This window comes from Carcharhinus amblyrhynchos, chromosome 24 (genome assembly GCF_965287045.1).
Source record: "Carcharhinus amblyrhynchos chromosome 24, sCarAmb.v2.hapA, whole genome shotgun sequence".
NCBI lineage: Eukaryota > Metazoa > Chordata > Chondrichthyes > Carcharhiniformes > Carcharhinidae > Carcharhinus > Carcharhinus amblyrhynchos.
Genome location: NC_137347.1, coordinates 31,168,037 through 31,195,371, shown reverse-complemented (window position 1 = coordinate 31,195,371; position 27,335 = coordinate 31,168,037). Strand labels below are relative to the sequence as shown.

General features: G+C 44.0%; 1 protein-coding gene across 1 annotated transcript in view; it reads left to right on the top strand.

Moving 5' to 3' along the window:
• The first annotated feature begins 490 nt into the window (after nt 1-490).
• The window catches only part of LOC145357718 (protein lin-28 homolog A-like), a 54,182-nt gene continuing 27,337 nt past the window's right edge, over nt 491-27,335 (top strand). The window contains exons 1-2 of the mRNA XM_080211143.1: nt 491-500; nt 2,175-2,347. Coding sequence (XP_080067269.1) covers nt 491-500; nt 2,175-2,347 — 183 coding nt within the window. The remainder of the gene's footprint in view (nt 501-2,174; nt 2,348-27,335) is intronic.

Here is a 27,335-nt window from a genome sequence, read left to right as displayed (position 1 = left end):
TTAAGATTGAGATTTAAACTTTTTTTCAAGACATTTGCTGGGTGCCTGGGAGGTCCTGAGATATAAGAGGAATGTGCCGTGAAGGGGGCCGTAATTGCAAATGACCTCGGCCGAGACAGAGCGGTCCAGTTGACCACCTTGCAGCCAAATTAACCCGGGTGAGAATCTCCCTCTCTTTTCCCTCTCTCTCAACTCGCTCATCCATTATTCTATTGACAGGTAGGTCCTTGCAGTCATTGGCTAATGTTAGATTAGGATGGGGATGGTATGTGGATTATCGGGGGGATCTAGTAACAAATGAATGTGTGTGTCTTTGTATTTGAGTGAATTTGAGTGTTTGAGAGTGAGTGCCAGTGTATGTGTGTGTACATGAGTGTGTTTGAGAGTTAATGCGAGTGTGTGAGATAAGAGTGTTTCTGTATATGCGAAAGAGGGACAATATGTGTGTGTGGGAGAGAAATTTTGTGTATTTCTGTGTGTGATGGAGACTATGTATGCTTGTAAGTGAGAAAGAGATTGAGTGTTTCTCTGTGAGAGGGACAAAGTATGTGAGAGATACAGAATGCGTGAGTGTGAGAGACAACTGTGTCTGCCTGTTTATGTTCATCTGTGTGAGATAGTGTGTATGTGTGTATCTTTATGAGTGCGTGTGTGTGCGCGAGAGAAATAGATGTGTGGGACTTTGAGTGTGTATCTGTGTGAGGGACACTCGTGTGTGTGTATCTGAGTATTTGTATCTGCGTGTGAAACAGTATGAGTTGAGAATGTGTGTATGTGTCAATGTGTGTGTGTGTGAGAGGGTGTACCTTTGTGAGAGTGTGTATCTGTGTGTGTATATCCGTGTGCACGTGTATCAGTGTGTGTGTCTGTCCATGTGAGAGAGTGTATTTGTATGTGTGTATCTGTGTGTGTGTGTATCTGTATGTGTGTATCTGTGTGTGTGTGAGACAGAGTGTGTGTATCTGTCTGTAACCTGAGACAGGCGAGTTAATTTTCCCTCAATGTTGTATCTAACCTGTGAGCTAGCAGTGCTGTAAAACATTGCAGCTGGGTTAAGTGACCAATAAACAAAGGTTCCGCGAATTTTCCCTCAACTCTTTTCAACCTCTGGCAGTTTATTAAAAAAAATAGAACTTTGCTGCTGACCCTTATCCCGGGGACGGAGAAACACAAAACAGAAGCAGATTCCACAATCGGATTGTGTTGTTAACGACAGCTCTCCCCCCCACTCCGCCCCCCGCACCCCCCCCAACATCGAGAAGTTGGAGGAGCCCTGGCACATTTTAAATGCACACAATGTGTACTCCCTCTTTTGGGAGTATCGATGAATCGAAGTGGGTGATTTGTGATAGTTATCGATCCTGGGGGAAGGTTTTAATGGGAATCATGTGGGAGGGAGGCCAAAGATACACAAGGTGGAGAGAGAGTGAGACTCAGTACCTGTAACTGACACATCCCGGGGTGGAATTTACAAAGGCGGGAGGCCAGCAGTTATTTGGTCATCTCTCAGATCTGGACAATTCGGAAAGGGACACAGGAGTTATCCCGGGATTAACACCGCCTGCCAAAATGGCCGAAGGTTTTACTTTTTTTTGGAAAGGAGGAGGGGAATGGTCATTTTATTCCCTCTCTCCCTTTGCATTGTTTCTTTTATGGCTGTGTGTGTGTGTGTGTGTGTGTGTGGAGAGGGGGAGGACGCTTTTGCTGCCCATTGTTTATCCGCTTCTATTCTTCAACCCCACGTACCGCCCACCTCCATTCAAAGAGAAACATGTTTTTGTATAGCTCCCATCTCTCTCACCCTCTGCCCTTTCACTTTAAGCGGATCCCGGGACCTGCAGCAAGTTCCACCTTTTTATAAATTGGAGGATTTACTCAAAACCAGAGAGAGAGAGAGAGAGAAAGAGATAGAGAGACTAAGAAGATAAAACAGAATTCAGTCTTGGAGAAGCGGAGGTGGACGATACTAGAATGGGATCGGTTTCGAATCAGCAGTTTGGAGGTTCTGTATCGATTTGGTTTTTTTTTAAAGTCTTTTTAAAAATTGTGTGAAGTTTCTCAGATGCTGCTGTTCTGAGACTGGTTAGAAAGGGGGTGCGTGAGACGTGGTTTGTTAAGGATCGCTTTTTTTAGTTAAAAGGCTGAATTTTTCACTCTTTTTTTCTGTCCTGCAGCAGGTTCCGGGAGAGGTGCTGACCAGGAGCTCGGAGACTCCCCCAAGGCGACCGTCTCCTTCGGCACCGGCCAGTGTAAATGGTTCAACGTGCGGATGGGATTCGGGTTTCTCTCCATGACCGCCCGGGACGGAACACCCCTTGAATCTCCCATCGATGTCTTTGTCCACCAGGTAAAGTCCTGAGGCAGTGCCTGAGAGCCATACCTCTTCACTGGGAGCTGCTACAAACCTTCCCATGCACGTTTTAAATAGCCCTGTTCTCTCTCTCTGTGTGTCTCCAGTTTCCCCGCCACCTCGCTGAACTGATTTACTTGTACCTGTTCTCGCGGATAAAATAAAACACGAAAGTTTTTCAATTAAAAATTGCAATAAAAGTAAAAAATCAGGAATTGGGAAAGCCGAATGGAGTTTGAGCAGAAGGGTGAGTGAGGGGGGGGGGGGGGGTAGGTGGGGGGCACTGCTCCCTATCTGAACACTGCCTTTTGATGAAAAGGTGTTGTCACAGGGCGATGGCTGGAGTTCTGGCTTGAGGAGATCTCGGCTTTATCCGGGAGAATGGCTCTCTTCTGCAATCCAGCCGGTTGCGATTGGGAACAATTGGGGGATTGTTTGAGGTCATTGATTTTTTGCGGAATCTCTTTCAAAGTGGCAGCAGCCGGCTGAGTTGATATTCCCCAAATCGGCATCAATGGCCCGGGCTGTGGAAAACGGAATGAATGGGGCAGATAGTTTCCAAGTGCGCTGAGGACTGTGTGTGTGAGTTTGTTTGTTTGTGGGGTGCGGTTGTGTTTTAGTCTGTGTGTGTGCGTTTTTGTGTATCTCGGTGTGTTTGTGTGTGTGTTTCTGTGCGCATGTGTCTCTGTGTGTGCGTGTGTGTGTGTCTCAGTGTGTGTCTCTGTGTGCGCGTGGGTATTTTCTGTGTGCGTTTGTGTCTGTGTCTCTGTGTGCATGTGTGTTTGTGTAAGTCTGTGTGTATGTGTGTGTGCGTGTGTCTCTGTGTATGTGTATATTTGTGTGAGGGTGACTGTGTGTGCGTGTGTCTGTGTGTGTTTGTATATGTGTGAGCGTGTGTGCCTCTGTGTTTGAGTGAGGGTGTCTGTGTGTCTCCGTGTGCGTTTGTATGTGTGTGAGCTTGTATGTGTATAAGTGTTTGTGTGTATATGTGTGGGTGTCTGTATGTGTTTGTCTCTGTGTGTGTGTTTGTGTGTGTGTGTCTCTGGAGATTGCTGGGTCCTCTCTCTCTCCTCTCTTTCCCCGTTCTTTGATCCCTGATCCCCTGGTGTTGAGCAGGAGAGGTGTAGAATTCCCATTGCGTTCAACGTGATGATTTGAAATGCATAAATCTGAGTGTGACTGATGTGGGAGCCGGAGAGGGATCCCCATCCCCGAGTGCCGCAGACAGGGAACACATTGGCTCAGTGAGTATCAAATCAAGTAAAAAGATACTCTTTGTAGATTGCGCCCTGGGTATCTTAGAATAGTAAATAATACCAGGCCAGTGACGTCACCCGGAAATTCATTTCATTCATAAAAATCTCCGAACTCTTTAAAAGAGTCTGCAGGAATGGGAATCACTTTAAATAAACTGGACGCCTCATTCGAACCATTTCTCAGAAATTCGCAGCTGTGCGGTTACCATTACGTTTTTGGTTGATAGAAAATAAGATAAAATGTGTATTTGTTGTGTGCTGATACTGTTTTGAGTCCCTGGCACAAATTAACCCCGAGATAGGCAGACAATAGTTTGTAAATGTATCATATCCAGGGCGAGGGGCGACCAGGATTCAGAGAACCCGCTGGGTGGCATGTGGTAAAGCCCTGCTTTAAATAAAATTGCAACGTTTGAGTGTGGTTTTGATTGGTACAATAATGATTTAATATACCCACCTGTGTATTTTCAAAATACAACTCTTCAGACTGACTCCCATTCAGATCCTAGATAGTCCAATACGCCTTATAAACACTGGCGGATTGCTAAGTCAATGCAAGGCTGTTCAGGAGTGATGATTCTGGGAAACACTTCTTTTAAAAAGGGTAATGGAAATCTGGAATCTGTCGTCCCCCAAAATCTGTAGGTTTTGCAGGTGTTAGTTTCAAAGCTGAGAGTGATAGTGGGCACTGCTCTGGTGTCCGTTCAAGGGCTACAAAGGCAATGGTTCAATAAAAGCTTTACAAGATGATGCCAGATCTGAGACATATCCTCACTAGGGAAGGCTGAACAGGGTAGTGCACTTCTCCAGTAAAGAGGAGGCTGAGAGGAGACCCAATAGAGATCTTTCAATTTATGAAGGAAATTTGATAAGGTCTACACAGAGCTGTTTCCACACGGTGGAGACTATATGGGCAGCACAATGGAACAGTGGTTAGCACTGCTGCCTCATAGCACCAGGGAATCAGGTTCGGTTCTGGCCTCGGGTTACTGTCTCTGTGGAGCTTGCACATTCTACCCATGTCTGTGTGGGTTCCCAATGGGTGTTCCGGTTTCCTCCCACACTCCGAAGATATGCAGGTTAGGCAGATTGGCCATGCTAAATTGCCCTCTAATGTCAGGGGAATCAGGTAAATACACAGGGGTTATGGGGATAATGCCTGGGTGGGATTGTTGTTGGTGCAGGCTTGATGGGCCAAATGGCCTCCTTCTGTAGGGATTCTATGATTCAATCACTAGAGACCATACATATAAAATAGTCACCGATAAATCCAGTAAGGATTTCGGCAGGAAGTCGTAACTACAAGGAGGAGTTGAGACAAATAACATCAATGCATTTGGGCAGAATGGCCTGGTTCTGAAGGGTAGGGTTCTATGTATATTGAACTAAGGTGAAAATTAAGATCCAGATCTTCAATGATGAACAAACTTGAGTGGCTGTAATGGATTACTTATGTTCCTGCCTTCCCAACACTCCACTCCATTCAATTACATTAGGCTAGTTTCTTTAAAAAAAGCTCCAGAATATTTTTATCTAAGATGGATATCAATTGCCACCAAAAGAGAAAATGCTGGAAAATCTCAGCAGGTCTGGAGAATCTGTAAGGTGAAAAAAGAGATGACGTTTTGAGCCCAGATGACCCTTTGTCAAAGCTGATACCAATTGCTCTGATCAGAAATTTCAGTCCAGTGTGTTTATTGAGAACTGGATTGGGAATGAGGTTAGATGGAATGGAATACAATCCCTAGAGTGCAGGAGGAGGCTATTCGACTCATCAAATCTGCACTGACTCTTACCCAGGCTCTATCCCCCTAAGCCCACATATTTACCCTACTAGTCTCCTTGACACATAGGGGCAATTTATCTTGGCCACTCAGCCTAATTTGCACATCTTTGGAGAAAAAATTAATCAGCCAATTTGCAGAGTGCTTTAATTCAATGACATTGTGGGGAAGGGACGGTTCTGGGCATCTGGGAGCTCAGACAGAATGTCTTACATGAAGTAAATAGCCGATGATGAACTTTTTATCTTTATTTTAATATGTTCAGTGTCATCAGCATGGACTAGCCTAACTTATCGATAGTCAAACAAAGGGATTAGTTGTGCATGTTCTAGAAGGAATTACTCACACTTCTAGCATGCCATTCACAATCTCAGGGTGTCCCAGAATACTTCACAGCCATCAGAATACTTTTGTAAGTGTAGTCACTGTTTCAGTGCTACACTGAAGTGTCTAGCTTTGTGCTCAAGTCTTTGCAGTGGGACCTGAACCCACAATGTCCTGATTCAGAGCTAAGGGTGCTACCCATCGAATTACAGCTGGCACCTACAGGACAATTGGCCCTATCCATTCGGTCAGTGTATTTGGATAGATTTTCTCTCCTGAAGGTTATGGCTTTGGGATAACTCCTGTGAAAAATCCCCTTGGTGTCTAGCTCAAAGCACCTTTCTCCACTTTGTTTGTAATGCCGTCAGCTCCTGCGGTTTGGGATTCGATCTGAGGCAGAGCTGGGGCATTTATTGCAGATCCATCATTGCCCTTAAGAAAGTGGTGGGGGAGCCTCCTTCTTGAATGGTTGCAGTCTGTGCACTGAAGGTGCTCTCGTGATATGGTTAAGGATGGAGTGGCAGGACTTTGACCCAGAAATGATGAAGGGACAGGCAATATATGTCCAAGTCAGGATGATGTGTGACTTAGAAGGAAAACTGGTGACAATGGCATTAGTATACTACTGCTCCCCATACCTTTTAAGGTGGTGGAAGTTGTGCATGTAGGAGTTGTGGTTGTAAAAACCTGTAGGTAATACACATTGTTTCACCAAAGGTGGAGGGAATGGATGTTTAAGCTGGTGAATGAGGTGCTGATCAAGCAGACTGCTTTGCCCTGGATGGTGTCAAAACTCTTGAGTATCATTGCAGCTACATCCATCCACACTGACTTGTAAATGGTGAGGCATCGGGGAGTCAGAAGATGAGTTCCTCACTGCAGGTTATTCAGCCTCTGAACTTCTCCAGTAGCTGTGGCATGTATGTGGCTGATCCAGTTGCAATGCTGACTGTTCAAACCTCCTGATCCACAGAATCCAACATTGGGCAAGCCAGCAAATAGGAAATACAACTTTAAATAGGACTGAGCTCCCTCAGGGTTCATAGGTGAGTCTTCAGGGCTTGTGTTGGGTGAGGAGAGCTGGCTGTGGTTCTACAGCATGAGTTATGATCCCTTTGCCCTATTGCTCAGCAGTAAGGCATGTGGCTATACTGCCAATCCTCCAAAATTTCCCCTGGAGTCTCCAGGAACGCAAGATTAATCTCCCGGACCTTCTGCAAAAAAATCTAGGAGAAGAGAAAAAATTAAGGGGGCATTAAATACAGTATGTGCTTACATACAGCACAGAGGAGACCATTTGGCCCATTGAGCCTGCACGAACAGCAATCCCATCCTATCCGCGTAACCCCACATATTTGGGGTGGTACGATGGCACAGTGGTAGGCACTGCTGCCTCTCTGTGCCAGGGACCCGAGTCACTGTCAATGTAGAGTTTGATGTGGAGATGCCGACGTTGAACTGGGGTAAACACAGTAAGAAGTCTCACAACAACAGGTTAAAATTCAACAGGTTTTAATGGTAGCAAAAGCCATTAGCTTTCGGAGCGCTGCTCCCTTGTCAGGTGACTGGGAGTTATATTCACAAACAGGGCATATAAAGACACAAACTCAATTTACAAAATAATGATTGGAATGCGAACCATGCAGACACAGTGACAACGGATGAATGAACACCGCTCGACAATCACCAGACAAGAGTGTTCTCTTCCTGTTGGGGAACACTTCAGTGGCCACGGGCATTCGGCCTCTGATCTTCGGGTAAGCGTTCTCCGAGACGGCCTTCATGACACATGACAGCGCAGAGTCGCTGAGCAGAAACTGATAGCCAAGTTCCGCACACATGAGGATGGCCTCAACCGGGATCTTGGGTTCATGTCACACTATTAGTAACCCCCACGACTTGCCTGGACTTGCAAAATCTGACTAACTGCCCTGTCTGGAGACAATACACATCTCTTTAACCTGTGCTTAACGCTCTTTCCACTCACATTGTTTGTACTTTTAAGACTTGATTACTGTAAAGACTTGCATTCTAATCATTATTTTGTAAATTGAATTTGTGTCTTTATATGCCCCGTTTGTGAATAGAACTCCCACTCACCTGACGAAGGGGCAGTGAGCGCTCAGAAAGCTAGTGGCTTTTGCTACCAAATGAACCTGTCAAATGGCCTCCTTCTGCTTGTAGGGACTCTATGGAATTCCATGGAGGCACATCATAACATTTACCCTGCCAATTCCCCAGGCAGTAAGGGGCAATTTAGCATGGCCATCCCACCTAACCCGCACAACTTTGGGCTGCAGGAGGAAATCGGAGCACCTGGAGGAAACCCACACAGACACGGGAAGAATGTGCAAACTCCACACAGTGACTGGAGGCCAGAATTGAACCCAAGTACTTAGCGAGGCAGCAGTGCTAACCACTGTGCCACTGCGCTGCCCCATGAATTTCCTTTCACTTTTATTTCTTATTTCTAAACTTTTTGGCTATTGGGGTGGCTGAGTGTGTTAGTGGGGAGGGGGACAAGGAGGGGAGGCAGTGTTGAAAGGATGTTTGAGATGAAGGTTGGCGATCATGTGATGAAATCTTTGGGAACACTTAAGGCCAGAGTTGGCAATCTTACGCCTGATGAAGTCTCACCCGGCAAAGGTGCAGCGCTCCAAAAGCTGGTGGCTTTTGCTACCAAATAAATCTGTTGGACTTTAATCTGGTGTTGTGAGACTTCTCACAATCTTACACGTGAACAGTGAAAGGGATTTTAATGGTGATGCAGGAAGTTTACGCGATTGGGAACAGCTTTTCTGAAAAAGTTCCTGTCTTGCTAACTTCATGGTCTTATTCATTGCTAAACACAACATTTGGTGCCGGCATCATTGTGATTGTTTCTCCCAGGAAGGCTTCAAATGGATTATTTATTGCTCCAAATGCTCTGGTCTGGAACATCAAACAACAACATCACCGTGCCATCTCGCATTTGCTTCCTTTTGAAGATGTTTGTTGAATTTGTATTCACTCTGAGTGCTTTCTGTTGTCAATTCCCTCCCCCCCGCCACCACCCCACCCCTCTGCTCCCCTGCCCTCCCCTCCTCCCTGATAGAGCACTTGCAGTTCTCTATTCCCTCTTACAACCTTGGGACACCCCAAAGCTCTTCACACGCAGACAATTTTCAAATGTAGTTCATTGTTGTAATGTAGAAAATGCATTGTGATAATCGCCAGATAATTTGTCTTTTTGTGATGTTAGCTGAGGGATAAATATTAGTAAGAAATCTCACAACACCAGATTAACCTGGTGTTGTGAGACTTCTTACTGTGTTTACCCCAGTCCAACGCTGGCATCTCCACAGGATAAATATTAGCCAGGACACTGAGGAGAGCTCCCCTGTTCCTCCTCAAAATGGTGGGTGTTCTGACGGTGACCTTTCAAGAGGCCAGAAGGGTTAATGTTTAATGTTTCATCTGATAGACGGCACCTCTGATAGTGCAGGTCTCTCTTGATACTGATCCTGTGCCAGATTGTTTCTTCAACAGTGCTCCTCGAATAGTGCAGCACTCTCTCAGTACTGGCCCTCCAACAATGTATCAATCCCTCAATACTGACCCTCAAAAGTGCAGCAGTCTATCAGTACAGATTCCCTCTGCACTGGGTTGGAATGTCAACCAGACCCTATAACATAAAGGGACTAAGCCACAGGGGAGGTCAAATATTCTTGTTTATCCCTCTCCATAAGAATAACAAATTTGCATTTATCAAGCAACTTTATTGTAGTGAAATGTCTGAAGGCACTTCAGAGTCTGTTAATTTGACAGCCAGCCAGACAATGAGATATTAAAACAGGCAATCAAAAGCTTGTTCAAAAGGATTCGGCGCAATGTAAAGGTGGAGAGGGTGAGATGGAGAGATTTTGGGAAGGAATTCCAAATCTTGATTTATTATTGGCATATGTATTAGTGTACAGTGATGTATACTAATACATATGCTGCAAGTAGTTTTACTGTAACATAAGCTACAAGTAGTTTTACAGTAACACTGCAATGAAGTCAGTGAAAATCCCCTTGTCCCCACCCTGTTCAGGTACATTGAGGGACAATTTAGCATGGCCAATGCACCTAACCTGCACATCTTTGGACTGTAGGAGGAAACCCACACAGACATGGGGAGAACGTGCAAACTCCATGCAGACAGTGACCCAAGCTACGAGTCCAACCCAAGTCCTGGCGCTGTGAGGCACCAGTGCGAACCACAGTTAACCAGTGCCAGACGAGGGGGTGCAGAATATAGTGTTACAGTCATAATTAGGGTGTAGGGAAAGATCAACTTAATGCAAGGTAGATCCATTGAAAAGTCTGACGGCAACAGGGAAGAAGCCGTTCTTGAGTCGGTTAGTACGTGACCTCAGACTTTTGTATCTTTTTCGTGTTGGAAGAAGGTGGAAGAGAGAATGTCCGGAGTGCTTGGGGTTCCTTGATTATGCTGGCGTTTAGACAATTGAAAGCACAGCCATCAATCGCGAAGTGATGGAGATGAGAGATATACAAGAGGCTGGAATCGGAGGGCTGCAGAGATCTTGGAGATTATTACAGAAATACGGAAGGACCGGGGGGTAAGCCATGGTGTGATGTCTAGGTGATGATCAGAGTTTTAAAACAAGCTGTTGCCAGACTATAAGGCGTTGTGCGTCAGTGAGGACAGGGATGATGGATGGATGGGACTTAATGTGGGTTAGGAAACAGGCAGCTTTGCTTGGACTTTCGGCCACTGTAATTTTCTTAGAAGCACAGTGTAACCAGCTGGCAGAAGGTGTGAGGAAATTCAGGCTCGATTAAAAAGGAATGAGATGTAGCTGGAGCAGAGCGATCTGAAGGGTGGAAAGCAACAATACTGGAATGATTGGCTGTGTAGCCTCACGCTGTAACTTCAGGATAGAATGGAGGCTCACAACTGAATATGAGGCAAGGGCGAAAGAAAATAAATGATAAGAAGGAATGAATGCGAGAGAGAGCGAGAAAATAGAAAGACAAGAAAAGAGAGAGAGAAATGGAAGCAAGAAAATGGAGTGTGGACAAAGGGATTAGCAGAGAGGGATAGGGGCACGTAGCAGGAAGATAAGGGAAGAAAAGGATTGCAAATTCAGTTTGGCATTCAATCCCCTCCCCCAGCTCTTGCTCAGTTTGCATGGGGTGGGGAGGGGAGGGGGGGGAGGGGTGATAATAGAGACCCTTGAGAAGGCTTCATTATCAGAGAGTGAGGTCTCCAGGACGGATTCCTGCAAATGATCCTTGTAACACATTCCACCGGGGAAGTGTTCCCCACAGTAAAGAGAAACCAGAAAAAGGGCCTATTAATAATTAAAAGGGCATTGCCACTCTTTCAGGCATTTGCAAGCTCCTTCAGTAATGTGCAAGGTTGCTTCACACTCTTTCTGAGCAGTGTGTAACAGGGGAAGAATCCTCCGGCTAATTAACAGCCTGAAAGCTACAATATCAACACTTTCTCCATGGTCTTGCCCATCTTTCTAACCGTACGGGGTATTGCCCTTACAGGGGCAAAAGGGTTTTATGGGCTCTAGCAACTCACGACGGGGTGGACGTCAGTATCAGGCTGGGTGTAGCCAGCTTTCTGAGACCGAGCCCTGGCCTCCACTCTCGGGGTCTGTCTGGATGTAAGGTTTAAGTCTCTGTCTCAGAGCATAGATGGACTTCTCTTGAGCTAAAAGCTCCCTTTACCCGACATGCCGCCTTGGATTTAGAGCACAGAAACAGGCCATTCAGCCTTACTGGTCCATGCTAGTGTTTTCTGCTCCACGTAGAACTCCCATACCTCTTCATCAAACAATTAGTCCAGAAACTCAGCTAATGTTCTACGGACGTGGGTTCGAATCCCACCACTGCAGATGGTAGAAATTGAATTCAATAAAAAATTAAGAATCTAATGATGACCATGAACCCATGTCGGAAAAACTCATCTGCTTCACTAATGTCCTTTAGGGAAGGAAATCTGCCATCCTTACATAAAAGCAAAATACTGCAGATGCCAGAATCTGAAACACAAACAGAAAATGCTGGAAAATCTCAGCAGGTCTGACAGTACCTGTGGGGAGAGAATAGTGAATATCAGGCTGGCTCTATTCTCGTCCACAGTTGCTGTCAGACCTGCTGAGATTTTCCAGCATTTTCTGTTTCTGAATCTGCCTTCCATGCTTGGTCTGACCTACATGTGACTCTAGAACCATGGCAATGTGGTCGACTCTCAACTGCCCTCTGAAATGGATTAGCAAGCCACTCAGTTCCAGGGCAACCAGGGATGGGCAATAAGTGCTGTAAGAAGCCTCACAACACCAGGTTAAAGTGGAGAACTCTCCACTCACCTGACAAAGGGTCAGAGGCCTAAAAGCTAGAGGCTTTTGCTACCAAATAAACCTGTTGGACTTTAACCTGGTGTTGTGAGACTTAATGTGTTTACCCCAGTCCAACGCTGGCATCTCCACATCAATAAATGCTGGCCAGACAGCGATGCCCATGTCCCATGAATGAATAAAACAATCTCTTATCAGCCCAGCTTTTTATTCTCTTCTCTCCTATATATTTATCTAGTTTTCCCATTAATCCACCTCTGTTATTCACCTGAACTACCAACTCCCTCCAACAGCAAAGTTCCACATTCTTAACCATGAAGACTTTTCTCCTGAATTTCCCAGTTGGATCCAGTATTGATTGTTGTGATGATGTGGATATGCCGGCGTTGGACTGGGGTAAACACAGTAAAAAGTCTGACAACACCAGGTTTAAGTCCAACCGATTTATTTGATAGTAAACTCACTAGCTTTCGAGGTTTCCCTCTTCTTCAGGTGAATGAAGAGGGAAACCTCGAAAGCTAGTGAGTTTACTATCAAATAAATCGGCTTGATTGTTGTGGGCAGGGATTCTGCTTTGGGGACATTTTCTCGATGTTGCAATTTTTGAAAACCACTTTTCTTCCTTTTGACTTTGCAATCAACTTCATTTGCCTGTCGCCGAATACAAAGTCTGCTGTTCATGCAGCTCTTCAAATTAAAGTTTACAGTTTATTTATTAGTGTCACAAGTAGGCTTACATTAACACTGCAGTGAAGTTGCTGTGAAAATCCCCTAGCCGCCACACACCGACGCCTGGTTGGGTATGCTGAGGAAGGATTTAGCGTGGCCAGTGCACCTAACTGGCATATATATGGATTGTGGGAGGAAACCGGAGCACCCGGAAGAAACCCACGCAGACACAGGGAGAATGTGACTGTAACACTACATTCTGCACTGTCTTGTTTCCTTCTCTACGAACGGTATGCTCTGTCCGTATAATGCGCAAGAAACAATACTTTTCACAGGTACGCTAATATGTGTGACAATTTTAAATCAAATCAAAATGAAACTCCACACAGACAGTGACCCAAGCTGGGAATCAAACCTGGGTGCCCGGCACTGTGAAGCAGCAGTGCTAACCACTGTGTCACTGAAAGGTTTCAGAAACCTTGCTTTAAAAGTATTTCATTTTATTTAAAAGTGGAAATTTGGTGAAGTTTGGTTAAAACATCCAAAAATAGAAAAATAAGCATTTTTAATCACTGTCCAAATGCATCACCTCCAAGTAACTTGGTTTTAAATGACGGAATCTTGCATTTTGCTTTTAAATGACTGAAATTCATTTAAAATTTATTTCATTTAAAAAGGAACACTTGCAAAACATTTTCTTATATTGTGGTGCACTATTCAGTTTCTTGGTTAATTAAAGCCTAAATCACATTTAAATGTTCTTAAAACACGCCCTTTAGTGTCCTTTTGCTCAAAAGAACCAGCTTAATTTTTTAAGTCTCCCTGAAGGCCTGTAAATGAAGGCAATTAGTGGAAACTCCCAATGTGGTTACTGCACCCTGAGGGGTGTGACCAATTTGGTGAGTGGGGCCTGCTTCCTGCGTGATATCTTTTAAAAAAAAAGCGTAAAAGATCGTCGTAACTTATTACACTGAATGCAAACGGCACTTAAAATTTTGTGACCTTTCCTGGCAATTTTGGCAGAATTGCATCAAAACAGAATCCAATGCAATTGAGTATAAGTTCCAAGTGTTTATATATTACAGGCCACTAAATTTTGACTCATCCTTCACACATACGGAAACTTAGAATCATAGAATCAAAGAATTCATTCAATGTAGAATGAGGCCATTCGGCTCATTGAGTCTGCATTGTCTCCAGAAGAGCATCTTACCCACACCCTATCCCTGTAACCCCATGTATTTATCGTGCTAGTTCCCCAAGCCTACACGTCTTGGGACACTTAAGGGTCAATTCAACATGGCCAATCCACCTAATTTGCACATCTTTGGACTGTGGGAGAAATTGTGAGATTTCTTATTCTGTGGGAGGAAACAGAGCCCTTGGAGGAAACCCACGCAGACACAGGAAACTGGGCAAACTCCACACAGATAGTCACTCAAGCCAGGAATCGAGCCCAGGTCCCTGACTCTGTGAGGCAGCAGTGCTAACCACTGTGCTACCGTACCTTGGTTTTGAAGGCACCAAAAATTGGATGTCGGAAAAGTTTGTGCCTCCATGTGTACAGTGCTTGTTGTAAAATGGCATGTGGTCACCTGGAGCTGCTTTGTGGCCACGCTAGTTCGGTGTTTTAATTGCAACCAATTTTGCAAAGTGGGGGCGGGGGGAGACTGGCAATGTGGTTCATTTAATGAGAAGCTGAGCGCAATTGAACTCTGCATCCAAACTAAATGTGCTCAAAATCATGAAGGGTTTTGCTGGAGTAAGTAAGAAAAATCTGTTTGCCGTGACATATTTAAGATAATTAATCAAAGAGGCAGGAGGAAGTGAAGGGAATTGTTTTGATGCAGTGAGTTGTGATTGGGAATACACCTCCTAAAGGGTAATGGAAGCACATTCAGTCATAACTTTGAAACAGGAATTGGACAGACACTGAAAAATGAAAAACATGCAGCGCTAAGGGTAGAAAACAAGGGGAATGGGATGAAACAGAGCTTTTTCACAAATCGTGTGCAGTCACAATGTACATTGGCTCTGCCTTTAGCTGCCTCGGTACTTAACTCTGGACTTACCTCCCTACACCTCTCCATCTCTATTCCTTGAAGAGTCTTCTGCCTATTTGAACAAGTCACTTGGTGATAACAGACCTGTGGGTGCACCTTCAGAAGTTTCACTACTTTGAAAGTGCTGTAGAAAGATTGTTGTTGTTTTGAAGTGGATTTTGGCCACAAGGATTGAACCCATCAATATCATTGGGGTCTGCAATCTGCTGAGAATCAAGTCCATCACAAAATCATCATAGAAACCCTACAGTGCAGAAAGAGGCTATTCAGTCCAAGGAGTCTGCACCGACCATATGCCCTAACCCCATATCCCTACATATTTACCCGCTAATCCCTCTAACCTACACACCTCAGGAAACTAAGCAGCAATTTTAGCACGGCCAATCATCCTAATCCACACATCTTTGGACTGTGGGAGGAAACTGGAGCACCCAGAGGAAACCCATGCAGTCACGAGGAGAATGTGCAAACTCCACTCAGACAGTGACCCAAGCCAGGAATCGAACCCAAGTCCCTGAAGCAGCAGTGCTAACCACTGTGCTACTGTGCCGCCCTTCCTGTCCTCACTGAATAAGGACAGAATGGATAAAAGCCTCCCCCACACTGCCACTCCCTGCTGACAGCCCATTCAGGACTGTTCCTGTTATAAACTCATTCAGATACTTCCCTCCTTGGTGCAATTAGCACATCTAGACTTTGAATGTGATATTGCAGGGCCGGCTGATGCTACCCTCCCCCAATACATGTCTCTTGCTGTTTGGGTGCTAGACGTGAACAGCAGCAGCTTGTGGTTTGTGAGGGTGTCCCTCATCTCAGGGCGAGTGGGGGGTACGGAATATTGGGACAAAAGATTTTCATGGGGTGGGGGTGGGAGGAGGCACTCTGGGATGGTTAAGGTGGCGCAGGGCATCAGTGAAATACTGAGCAACAGGACAGAGTGGGGTTAGAGTAAGAAATAATGAAAAAAAGAATCAGAAAGAAAGGAAGACCTGCATTTATATAGTGCTGTTTACGACCTTGCAATATCCCAAAGTGCTTTAGAATCAATTGCATATTTTTGAAGTGTAGTCACTGTTGTAACTTAGCAAAATTGACAGGAAATTTTGTGCAGAGTAAACCCCCACAAATAGCAACATGACGATAACCAGATAATCTGCTTTCCTAGTGATATTGGTTGAGGGATGTATACTGGGAGAATTTTCAGGCATTTCTTTAAAGTAATGCCATGAGCATCTTTTATATCCATCTGACCAGATCAGTGGGACCACTGTTAAAGTATTAGTCACAAGTAAGGCTTACATTAACAATGCATTGAAGTTACTGTGAAAACCCCTAGTCGCCACACTCCAGCACCTCTTTAGGTCAATGCACCTAACCAGTGTGTCTTTCAGACTGTGAGAGGAAACCAGAGCACCCAGAGGAGAGCCACACAGACAGTGTGTAAACTCCACACAAACAGTGACCCAAGTCAGGAACCCAGCCCTGGGTCCTTGGTGCTGTGAGGCAGCAGAGATAACCACTGTGCTGCCCACAGTGCTGCACTCCTTCTTCAGTGTGCTAGGAGTGTCAGTCTGGATTATAGGGTTTGAGACTCTTGAATGGAGTGGGAATTAAGTTCAGTGAATATCAAAGATTATTTTCTTTCTAGAAAAAAGCTGTCTGTTTCGGCAGAATCCCAGAGGCCATGGCTTTGCTTTAAATAGTAAATATCATGGTAGTGGATACACTGGCATCAATGCTGCCCTCGAGCAACTCATAGGAGCCTGAAGCTGAGTGCTAGCGTGAGGAGGAACAGGGGCGGAAAGCTTTCTCAGTGATTTCTGCGACCTTTCCTTTGAAAGAATGTTGCACTGCCCCACATCGAATTCCCGTCTTTAACCTCTGACCCTGCCATGCTACGGAAAGAGCTGTATCTTTGTGTATTCTTGAAAGAGTTCCTGTGTAAGTGAGTGAGTGTGAATGTGTGTGTCAGTGTGTGTGTGTCTGTCAGTCTGCGTGTGCCTGTTTGTGTCCATCAGTCTGTTTGAATGCATTTGTCAGCGTGTGTTTGATTGAATGTAGGTGTCTATGTTGTGTTTGTATGTGTGAATCTGTGCCAATGCAACTCTGTTTTAGTGTGCTTGTGAGTGCGTTTGTATATATGCACATCTACGAATAAAGATGTATGAATTAGGAGAAGGTGTGGGCCACTCTGCCTCTCGAACTGTGAGTGTGTGTGTGATTATTTTCTGGTTGAATATTAGTGCATATATGCATATTTATCTGTCTGATTATACTTTAAACTGATTAACATTCTACAATCAACAGACCCGAAGGTTCCACAACAGGTTGGTTGCGTAGTGGATGGCTTCATTAATAGGCACTGTTTATAAAGAATTGGAGATCTTGTGGCACAGTGCACAGTGCTCCTGCTCCTGAAGCAAACACTCTGGCTTTGAACCCCATCCCAGGACTTGATGGCCACCAAAGAGCATTCATAATGTGGCCAAACGGGTTGATTATCAACCTATAAATTCTTCCAATATGTCTACGGCAGCCAGTAAGAATGGGAGAGCCCAGCCATGCTTTATCTAGAATGGCACCCCCTCAAGCTATAGCTTCTGGTGACAGTTTTCCAGGAAAAACCGCCTATGGAAACGCATCTATCATGTAAGTCACTAGATGTGGGAATGCCTCTAAAACTAAGTCTATAAGGGGTTAGCTCTATAATGGCAGTTGTGAGGTGTCAATTGTTTGGTGTCAGCTCCTGTGATGTAGTCGCTGTAATTGGAGGCTATATTCCACTGTCTGGCTTGTAGGCCTACAGTTTCATGAGCCTATAATGCCTTTGATTGTTTGCGGGTCAGGTAATTTATACTTAGCATAGCAGTGGGAGTAGGAATCGCAATTCCATAAAGTGTCCTGTGAGGTTTTATGACTTTGAAGTTGCTATATAAATGTAAGTTGCCGCAGTTTGTCCTACTCCTCCATTCTTATTGTGTTATGAAAGGAAATAATTGTGTCAGCCTGGGTTGTTGAGCTTTATGCAGCACATTTGCTGTCCACTGCTGAAAGAACAACTTGCATTTCTGTGCTGCCTTTCACCAATTCAGGACATCCCAAAGCACTTCGCAGACAATGAAGCACTTTGCTAAAGTGCAGTGACTTCTGAAGTGTAAGAAAGTTAGTGGGAAATTTGAACACAGCAAGTATCCACAAACAATAATATAAAGGCCAGATTGGTTGGTTGAGGGATAAATATTGGCCTGATCCTTGGCTTCTTTAATAAAGTGTTACGGAATCTTTTCCTTAACCTGTTATGGCAGATGGAACCTCATTTTAACATCTCACATGGAAGTTGGCACCTCTGACAGTGCAGCATTCTCTCGATACTGCTTGAGGAACATCAGCCTATACTTTGTGCTCAAGTCTCTGTATTGGGACTTAGATCTTTCTGACTCAGAGGTGTGAGATAAATGTGTTTTATCTCTGGCATTGAATTTATATAATTTTTTTAAATTCAGAAGATAGCAGCAGATTTTAGACAAAAAATCAAGAGAAACCAGTACCATCTCATCACCTAAGGGTTAGAATTTGCAAGTATATGGTTACAAGTAATGCAGAATTTGCATTCTAAATGTTGCAAAGGAAGTTTCAGTGTTTAAGTTCACTAAAGCATGATTAAATTATGAAGCTTGAAGTTGGACAGGCAGGCCGCATATAGAAAAGATTTTGACTTAAACCAGCTGATCAATGATTCAGACAGAAGTCTGCTGTCAGCACCTAATTACATAGCGTGTAGATTTCACAGCATGTATTGTGTAACTTCTCGATTATATAGTGTGTTGTGTAGTTAATTTGTATTATTTAGCTGGTATTAAGTGGGAGTTACTGTAAATTCTTTCATTATAGTGCTGGATATTCATCTCCCTGTAACACCATGAAACTATATCATTTTTTCTCCACTCCATAGTGTCTTTAGAATGCTAACTATACGTGCATAGAATGCATAGAGTATTTGAATGCAATTGTTGCAAAATTTAACGTTGGGGCACATAATAGAATAACATTTCTGACAATGAGCAGAAGGATGGAAATTAGTGCTCTGGGGACATACTTACATTCATGGACCACTGAAGAGCTCTTGATGTGATGAATTGTAATTTTCTTTTAAATTATTCATTCATGGGAATGGCAAGGTCAACATGTATTGCCCTCCCCTAAGATGGTGCTGAGCTGCCTTCTTGAACTGTTGCAGTTTGTGTGCTGTTGGGAAGGGAGCTCCAGGATTTTAAACCTGGGACAATGAAGGAATGGTGATATATTTCCAAGTTGGATGTTGTGTGACTTGGTGGGGAATAGTAAGAGGTGATGGCGTTCCCATGTTTTTACTGTTCTCATTCTCCAGGCAGTAGAGGTTTTGGGTTCCGGAAGTGCTATTGAAGAAGACTTAATGCGATGCAAATTTAGATGGCACACAGTGAAGCAGTGGAGTGAGTGCTGGTGGTGGAGACTCAATGTTTGAGATGATGGGTGAGATGCTAATCAAGCAGGCTTGGATGATGTCAAACTTCTTAAGTGTTGTTGGAGCTGCAAGTGTAGATAATAGAAATGTTTTGGAGAGTGAGGATATGAATCATTCATGACTGGAAACAAAGCCTCTGACCTTTCCTTCTAGAATGGTCCAGTTAAGCTTCCGATTAGTGGTTATCTTCCCTCTCTCCAATATTTCAGGATGTTAGTGGTGAGTGCTTTGACAATTGTATAGTTGAAGTGAAGGGCGATGGAGCTGGTGGGCTTGATTGAATGATTGCCTCATGATTTGATGAGGCCAGAGCCTATTGCTCCATACCTTGTCTGATGCAAGGGACAGGTATGGATGCAATGAGTTTGTTTCTCTGGAGAGTTTTATTGGACTTTCCTCTGCCACCTCAGATGTTCAAATTAATTACTTTTTAATTGTCTGCTTGTATGAAAACAATTTGTACACAGCAGTGAGGTCAATGGCTAGTTCATTTCTTCTTATGGTATTGGATGATGGTTGTATTGAACCTACAATCTACTGATTGAGTGTGAGGAATGTTACTCACTGACATAAGCAGACACTTAAGGGTTAATTTTAACCTACCTTGCCCTGCGCAAAATTCCCCTTATTTGTTCAGCTTCTGGTTTGCATTTGGACATTTGATCTGATTGTGCCAATTTCTCGGTGGGCAGGTTATGTCGAAAATTTTCCCCACAGTAGGACATGATTGCACTAGGTGCCCAGCTCAGAGAGCTGATACTTTCTCAGCCTGATCTACAAACTATAGGAGTCATTATCCCAATAACAGATAGCATGCCACATGAAAACTTCTATCTCAGTTACACTGGTTGGATGCAAGTACCATCATTGGCCTGAGATAGATGCAATGCTAATTAATGCCCACTGGCGGAGATTGGGCAGCATCCTTTGGCTGCTGAGTCACTCTGTCCCCTAAAATTCTCTTGAAAAATCTCAACTGAAAACTTCGAAACTGAGACTTATACGTTTTTTTTGTTGGAGAAGGTTGTTCAAAAATACAAAACAAAGAACAGCAGATGGACTTAAAATGGGGACCACTCACAATCCAATCCAATTGAAGTCGAATAGCTTCCTCATACTTGTGGGGTTGAAGCCCCACTCCAGGGACTTGAACACAAGACCTAGCCTGGTGTTCCCAGTGTAGTGTCGAGGTAGCGCTGTAATGTTACAGGTTTTGGATCAGATGTTAAATGGAAACCCAGTCCAGGTGGATGCTGAAGATTTTCAGCACTTTTGGAAGAAGAACAGAGAGGCATCCTAGTTAAGATAATCCTGTGTCCTGATCAATATTCTTTCCTCAATCAAAACCAAGAAAGAAGCAACTCACACTACCTGACCGTTCCTTTTACCAGTGATAATGGGATTCCACTGTGTGAAAATGATATACTGTCTTTATTCTGATTAGTATTGAACATATTAGTTTCTACAGGAAGTGCATTGGCATCTTTCTGATGGGTGCAACAAGTGATGCAAATCCCTTTCGTTTATGGTCCAATACAGTTAATGAACATGCTCCTGGATTACAGACTGAGCCCTTTGTTCTATCAGGAAAGCAATTGAGTTCATGGGAGGTTTGCCTGTGGACCATCCATGTCCAGGTTTATGCTTGAACGTAGATTGTTTTGAGAAGGATAGAAGTATAAGGAAGCTATTCGACTGCAATTGGATTGGATTGTGAGTGGTCCCCATTTTAAGTCCATCTGCTGTTCTTTATTTTGTATTTTTGAACAACCTTCTCCAACAAAAAAAACGTATAAGTCTCAGTTTTGAAGTTTTCAGTTGAGATTTTTCAAGTGAATTTTAGGGGACAGAGTTTAAGGTTTCCATTAACCTCTGTGTGAAGCAGAGCTTCCTGACATCACCACTGAATGGTCTAACTCTTAATTTAAAAGTTATGCCTTGTTCTAAACTCCCCTAAAAAAGCACCTCAATTAGATCATCTCTTGATCTTCTAAACACAAGGGAATACAAGCCTCACAATTTAACCCTGTTGGCCCTGGTATAATTCTGGTGAATCTGAGTTGCATACCTTCCATGGTCAAGATATTCTTTATGATGTGCCATGCTTAGAACTGAACACAATGCTTTAAAGATTTTGTAGAAAGTGAGATGAGGAGCTCATACTCCCAGTGATGCCCTTATTCATGAAAGGAGAGAGGCAGAAAGTGGAAAACTATAGACCAGTCAGCTTGACCTCTGTGGTGGGAAAGTTGCTGGAATCAATCATTAAAGAGGTGGTGACTGAACATCTGGAAAAGCAAAGCCCAATTCACCAGTGCAGCATGGTTTTGTGAAGGGCAAGTCTTTTTTGACAAAGCTGCTAGAGTTCTTTGAGGATGTAACCAGCAAGGTATATAATGGGATCCTGTTGATGTGATCTATCTGGACTTCCAGAAGATATTTGATAAGGTGCCACACAAGAGACTGATCCAGAAGTTAGATCCCAACGGGTTGGGGGTGGCATAGTGGGTTGGATTGAGGATTGGCTGACTGAAAGAAAGCAGAGGGTTGAGATAAATGGGTCCTTCTCCAGCTGGTGATCTGTAACGCGTGGAATCCCGCAGGGTTTAGTTCTCAGACCACAACTGTTTACAATCTATATCAATAATCTACAGGGACAGAGTGTAACACAGTGAAATTTGCTGATGACACAAAAATAGGTGGGAAAGCAGGCTGTGTTGAGAAGATTAAAAATGGAGTGGGCTCAAAGGGCTGAACTGCCTAAACTTGCTTCTAATTCCTGTGTTCCTGTGAGAGGGAGGAAACATCAGGGAGTGGTGAAGCAGTCAAAAAAGATGCTGAAACCGTTCTGTGTGATATGTTGTTAGAAGATTGCATTCTGTGTAATGGTGCATTGTGACGCAATTTGAATCTCAGAATGATTCAGGATAGAAGGGGGCCATTTGGCCCATTGTATCAGTGCTGGCTCTTTGACAGAGTTATCCAATTAATCCCATCCTTTTGCTCTTTCCCCATAGCCTAGCAATTGTTTTCTTGTTCAGGCATTTATCCAATTCTCTTCTTGAAAGTTAGCATTGAATTTGCTTCTACTGGGGGGCGACATGGTGGCACAGTGGTTAGCACTGCTGCCTCACAGCACCAGGGACCCAACTTCAATTCTGGCCCTTGGGTCTGTGTGGAGTTTGCACACTCTCCTCTTGTCTGTGTGGGTTTCCTCCGGGTGCTCCAGTTTCCACAGTCCAAAGATGTGTGAGTTAGGTTGACCCGAGTGTCAGGGGGATTAGAAGGATAAATATGGGGGGTTATGGGAATAGGGCCTGGGTGGGATTGTGATTGGTGCAGACTTGATGGGTTGAATGGCCTCCTTCTGCACTGTAGGCATTCCATGCCATTCAGACATGTTAATAAAAGAAGATTTCTCCTGTGGCTTCATTCTCTTTTTCCGACAGGTTAAATCCATAACCTTTGGTCATGAGTGGCACGGTAGCACAATGGTTAGCACTGCTGCTTCACAGCACTAGGGACCTGGGTTCAATTCCTGGCTCGGCTCACTGTCTGTGTGGAGTTTGCATGTTCTCCCTGTGTCTGTGTGGGTTTCCTCCCACATTCTGAAAGCTGTGCTGGTTAGGTGTATTGACCCAAACAGATGCCAGAGTCTGGTGACTAGGGGAATTCCACAGTAACTTAATTGCAGTGTTAATGTAAGCCTTACTTGTGACTAATAAATAAACTTTAGTTTTAGTCCTGACCCTCTTCCCGCTGGAAACAGAATTTCTTTATTCACCCCGTCAAAATCCTTCCTGATTTGGAACTCTGCTATCAAATCTCCCCTTTTTCATTTTGACTGTGATTTTTGACTCCACTTCTCCCCACCCATTTTGACAGGTTTTTTTTAAGCACAGGTTAATGAGCAACCCAGGGAGCTGAGCACAATGGAGAAACTTCCACCCGAGATTAATTATCTCAGTCATCCGTTCCCAGGCTGCCTTTGATGAAATCACTGATCGGCCAATTCTAATCTGACCTGATGGGACAGGCACTTCAAGAATGCGGCAGCAGTGACCAGCAGGAACTGACCACTACTTTTGTTCTTATCTTGTGCGCCCAAACAGTGAGCAGGCTGGGGGTGGCCTCAGTCAGACCACCCATTACCCTGGTCACTGGATATCCCTATTTATCCAAAGGGGACATCCTTAGCCTGGGAATTGCATTCGCAGAGTTTGAATGGGATGAGAATGGTGTGTTGGGGGAGGTGCGATGGTGTTCGGGTCTCCTCCCAAAGTTGAGAGGCCCCTCATTGATAACTAACTAGGCTGATCAGTTTTCAGGCTGCAATACATTCACTGACCAATAACTTTTAAGTTCAAATCTCCTTCCAAGATTTCAAAGCCCTGGAACCAGCAGTGGGATTTTAAATGATGGTGCCTGAGTTGGTAACTGTGGAGAAATTGTAACTTTAAACCTGTTAGCTGGGATGAGAATCTTGTTTTTGTGAATGAATCTTTCCTCCCCCTGCCCCCCCACCCCCCACCCCCCACCACCACCACCAAAGCATGTATTTGTCAGGCTCTCTCTGTGAAACTCTTGTCTCTCTCCAAGGAGCTGCTAGCGAAGGAGGGGCTGGGATGAATGTCCCTAACATTCCTGATTCCCAGTGCCAATTGGTGAAGTGAAAATCTTACAGCGGAGACACACACAGACACACACATACAGACCCATACACACACACAGACACACACACACACAGACAGACCCATACACACACACACACACACACACACACAGACAAACACATACATACACAGACAAACACCTATACACACACACAAACACACACATACAGACAAACACATACATACACAGACAAACACATACACAGACACACACATACAGACTCATACATACACACATACACATACACAGACAAACATATACACACACACACACACAGGCTCATACATACACACACACATACATACACACCCATACATACACAGACACACACATATACACACACAGACACAGACATACAGACCCATGCACACACAGACACACACACAGACCCATACATACACAGACACACACATATACACACACAGACACAGACATACAGACCCATGCACACACAGACACACACATAAATTCATATATACACACATTCAAACACACATATATGCACACATAGACACACACATACAGACCCATACACAGACACACACATAAACACATGCTGAAACAGACACACACATAAACACATATATACACACATACAACCACAACATGCACATGCACGCACACCCACACACACAAACACATAGGTACAGACACACACAATCACTGACCCCTACACACATGCAAATACACACACACATACAGACAAATACATACACACGCACACACACACACTGCACACACACAAAGGCACATTCAGGAAGGGGTTTTATTACTGTGACAGAAAGAAAGGAAATGTTACAGTGATCAATGAGGCAGCTGAGGATGAAAATGCTCCACAAAGGCAGTGCACAACAGCCAATAACCAGATCAGCTGCCAATATTTCCCACTGTACCAGGTTTACTTTCCCATTGCCTTCAGCAGAAAGCAGCTGAGCATTGGCTATTGCTCGTTTCATCTGCATTGAAACTGAAGTTAGGACACTCCTGGATTAGAATGGGACAAATCTCAATTGTCCTGTCTTTTGAAGTGGGAAGAGAGAAAGCTGGATTGGGTGGGGGTAGAGTCATAGAGGTTACAGCATGGAAACAAGCCCTTTGGCCCAACTTGTCAAGGCCACCAGCCTTTTCACTATGCTAGCACCAATTACCTCCATTTGGCCCATATCCCTCTATACCCATCTTACCCACGTAATTGTCTAAATGCTTTTTGAAAGACAAAATTGTATCCACTTCTACTACTGCCTCTGGCAGCTCGTTCCAGACACTCACCACCTTCTGTGAAAAAACTGCCTCCCTGGAACCTTTTGTATCTCTCCCCTCTCTCCTTAAACCTCTAGTTTTAGACTCCCTTACCTTTGGGAAAAGATGCTGACTATCTACCTTATTTATGTCCCTCATTATTTTATAGAGCTCTATAAGATCACCCCAAAGCCTCCTACACTCCAGGGAAAAGGGTCCCAGTCTATCCAGCCTCTCATTGCTGGGGGCATGATCTCTGCTACCTCTGACCACACCACCTGGTCAAACAGGTTTTCTTTTACCCACACACATATTTTTTATGATTAACATATGAAAATGTTCAATAAAAATGCCTCCTTGATCATCCTCCAGACTTTTGTTCACACTGGAGACAGGGAGATTAAAGTTTCATTCCAGGAGAGTTGAGGATAATCCTGGAGAGTTTTGTGGAATCATAAGAGTATTCCAGCACTGAAGGAGGCCATTCGGTCCATTGAACCAAATCTTTAGAACAGCAATCCAATTAGTCCCACTCTCACATTCTTATCTCACATTTCTTTCTCCTATAACTACTTAACCAATCCCATTTGAAGGTTGTTATTGAAACTGCAAGCACTACCCTAAGACCATGAGAGCTAGGCACAAGAACAAAGAACATTACAGCACAGGAACAGGTCCTTCAGCCCATCTAGTCTGTGCTGACACAGATGTCCCTCTAGTTTAATATTTACTTGCCTCTACGTGGTCTATATCCCTCTATTCCCTGCCTATTTATGTATCTATTCAGATACCTCTTGAACATTGTTATAGAATCTGCTTCCACCACCTCCTCTGGCAGCACATTCCAGGCTCACCCTCTGTGTAAAAAACTTGCCCCTTACATCTCTATTAAGCTTTTCCCCTCTCATTCTCAACCTATGCCCCCGAGTAATCGACCCTTTGACCCTGGGAAAAAGACGCTGACTATCCACTCATTCCAAGCTTGTCATAATCTTGTAAACCTCTATCAGGTCCCCTCTCATTCTCCGACACTCCAATGAAAACAATCCAAGTTTATTCAACCTTTCTTCATAGTCCATCTCCTCCAAACCAGGCAACATGCTGGTAAATCTCCTTTGCACTCTTTCCATGCATCAACATCCTTCCAGTAGTATGGCGACCAGAATTGTACACAATACTCCAAATGCGGTCTAACCAAAGTCTTGTACAACTGCAACATGATGAATGCCAGCATGCCATATGCCTTCTTGACCACCTTGTCTACCTGAGTTGCCACCTTCAGGGAAGTGTGGATTTGCACACCTAGATCCCTCTGTATGAGGGCTCTATCATCTACTGTATACTTCTGCAGTAGGCCTTCCAAATAGATTCACCTCACATTTATCCAGGTTAAATGCCATCTGCCATCTTTCAGCCTAGATTTCCAGCTGATTTATATCCTGTCATATCCTTTGACAATCCTCCTCACTATCTGTTACTTCTCCAATTTTTGTATCATCTGCAAATTTACTAATCAGACTACCTGTCATTTTCCTCCAAATCATATCTACATATTACAAACAATAGAGGCCCCAGCACTGATCCTTGTGGAACACTACTTGTCACAGATCTCCAATTAGAAAAGTACCCTCCACTGCTAGTCTCTGCTTTCTATGCCAGTTTTATATTCATTTTACTAGCTTACCTCAGATCCCATATCAGTTCACTTTCTGTATCAGCCTGCCATAAGGAACCTTATCGAAGGCTTTACTAAAGTCCATGTATACAACATCCACTGCCCTGCCCTGGTCAATTTTTCTTGTTACTTCCTCAAAGAACTCAATCAATTTTGTGAGACATAATCTCTGCTTCACACAATGATGCTGCCAATCGCTAATAAGCCCATTCTTTTCCAGATGTGAGTACATCCTGTCTCTAAGAATCTTCTCCAATAACTTCCCCACCACTGATGTAATTTCTTCTTCTTTTTCACAAAGCTCACAATCTCTGTTTTCATCCAGAGTTCCTGAATTTTGCCATCTTTATCCTTCATTTTTCTAGGGACATACTTGTCCTGAATTGTTAACAACTGATTTTTAAAAGACCATCCACATATCGGATGTAGATTTGAGCTCAAACA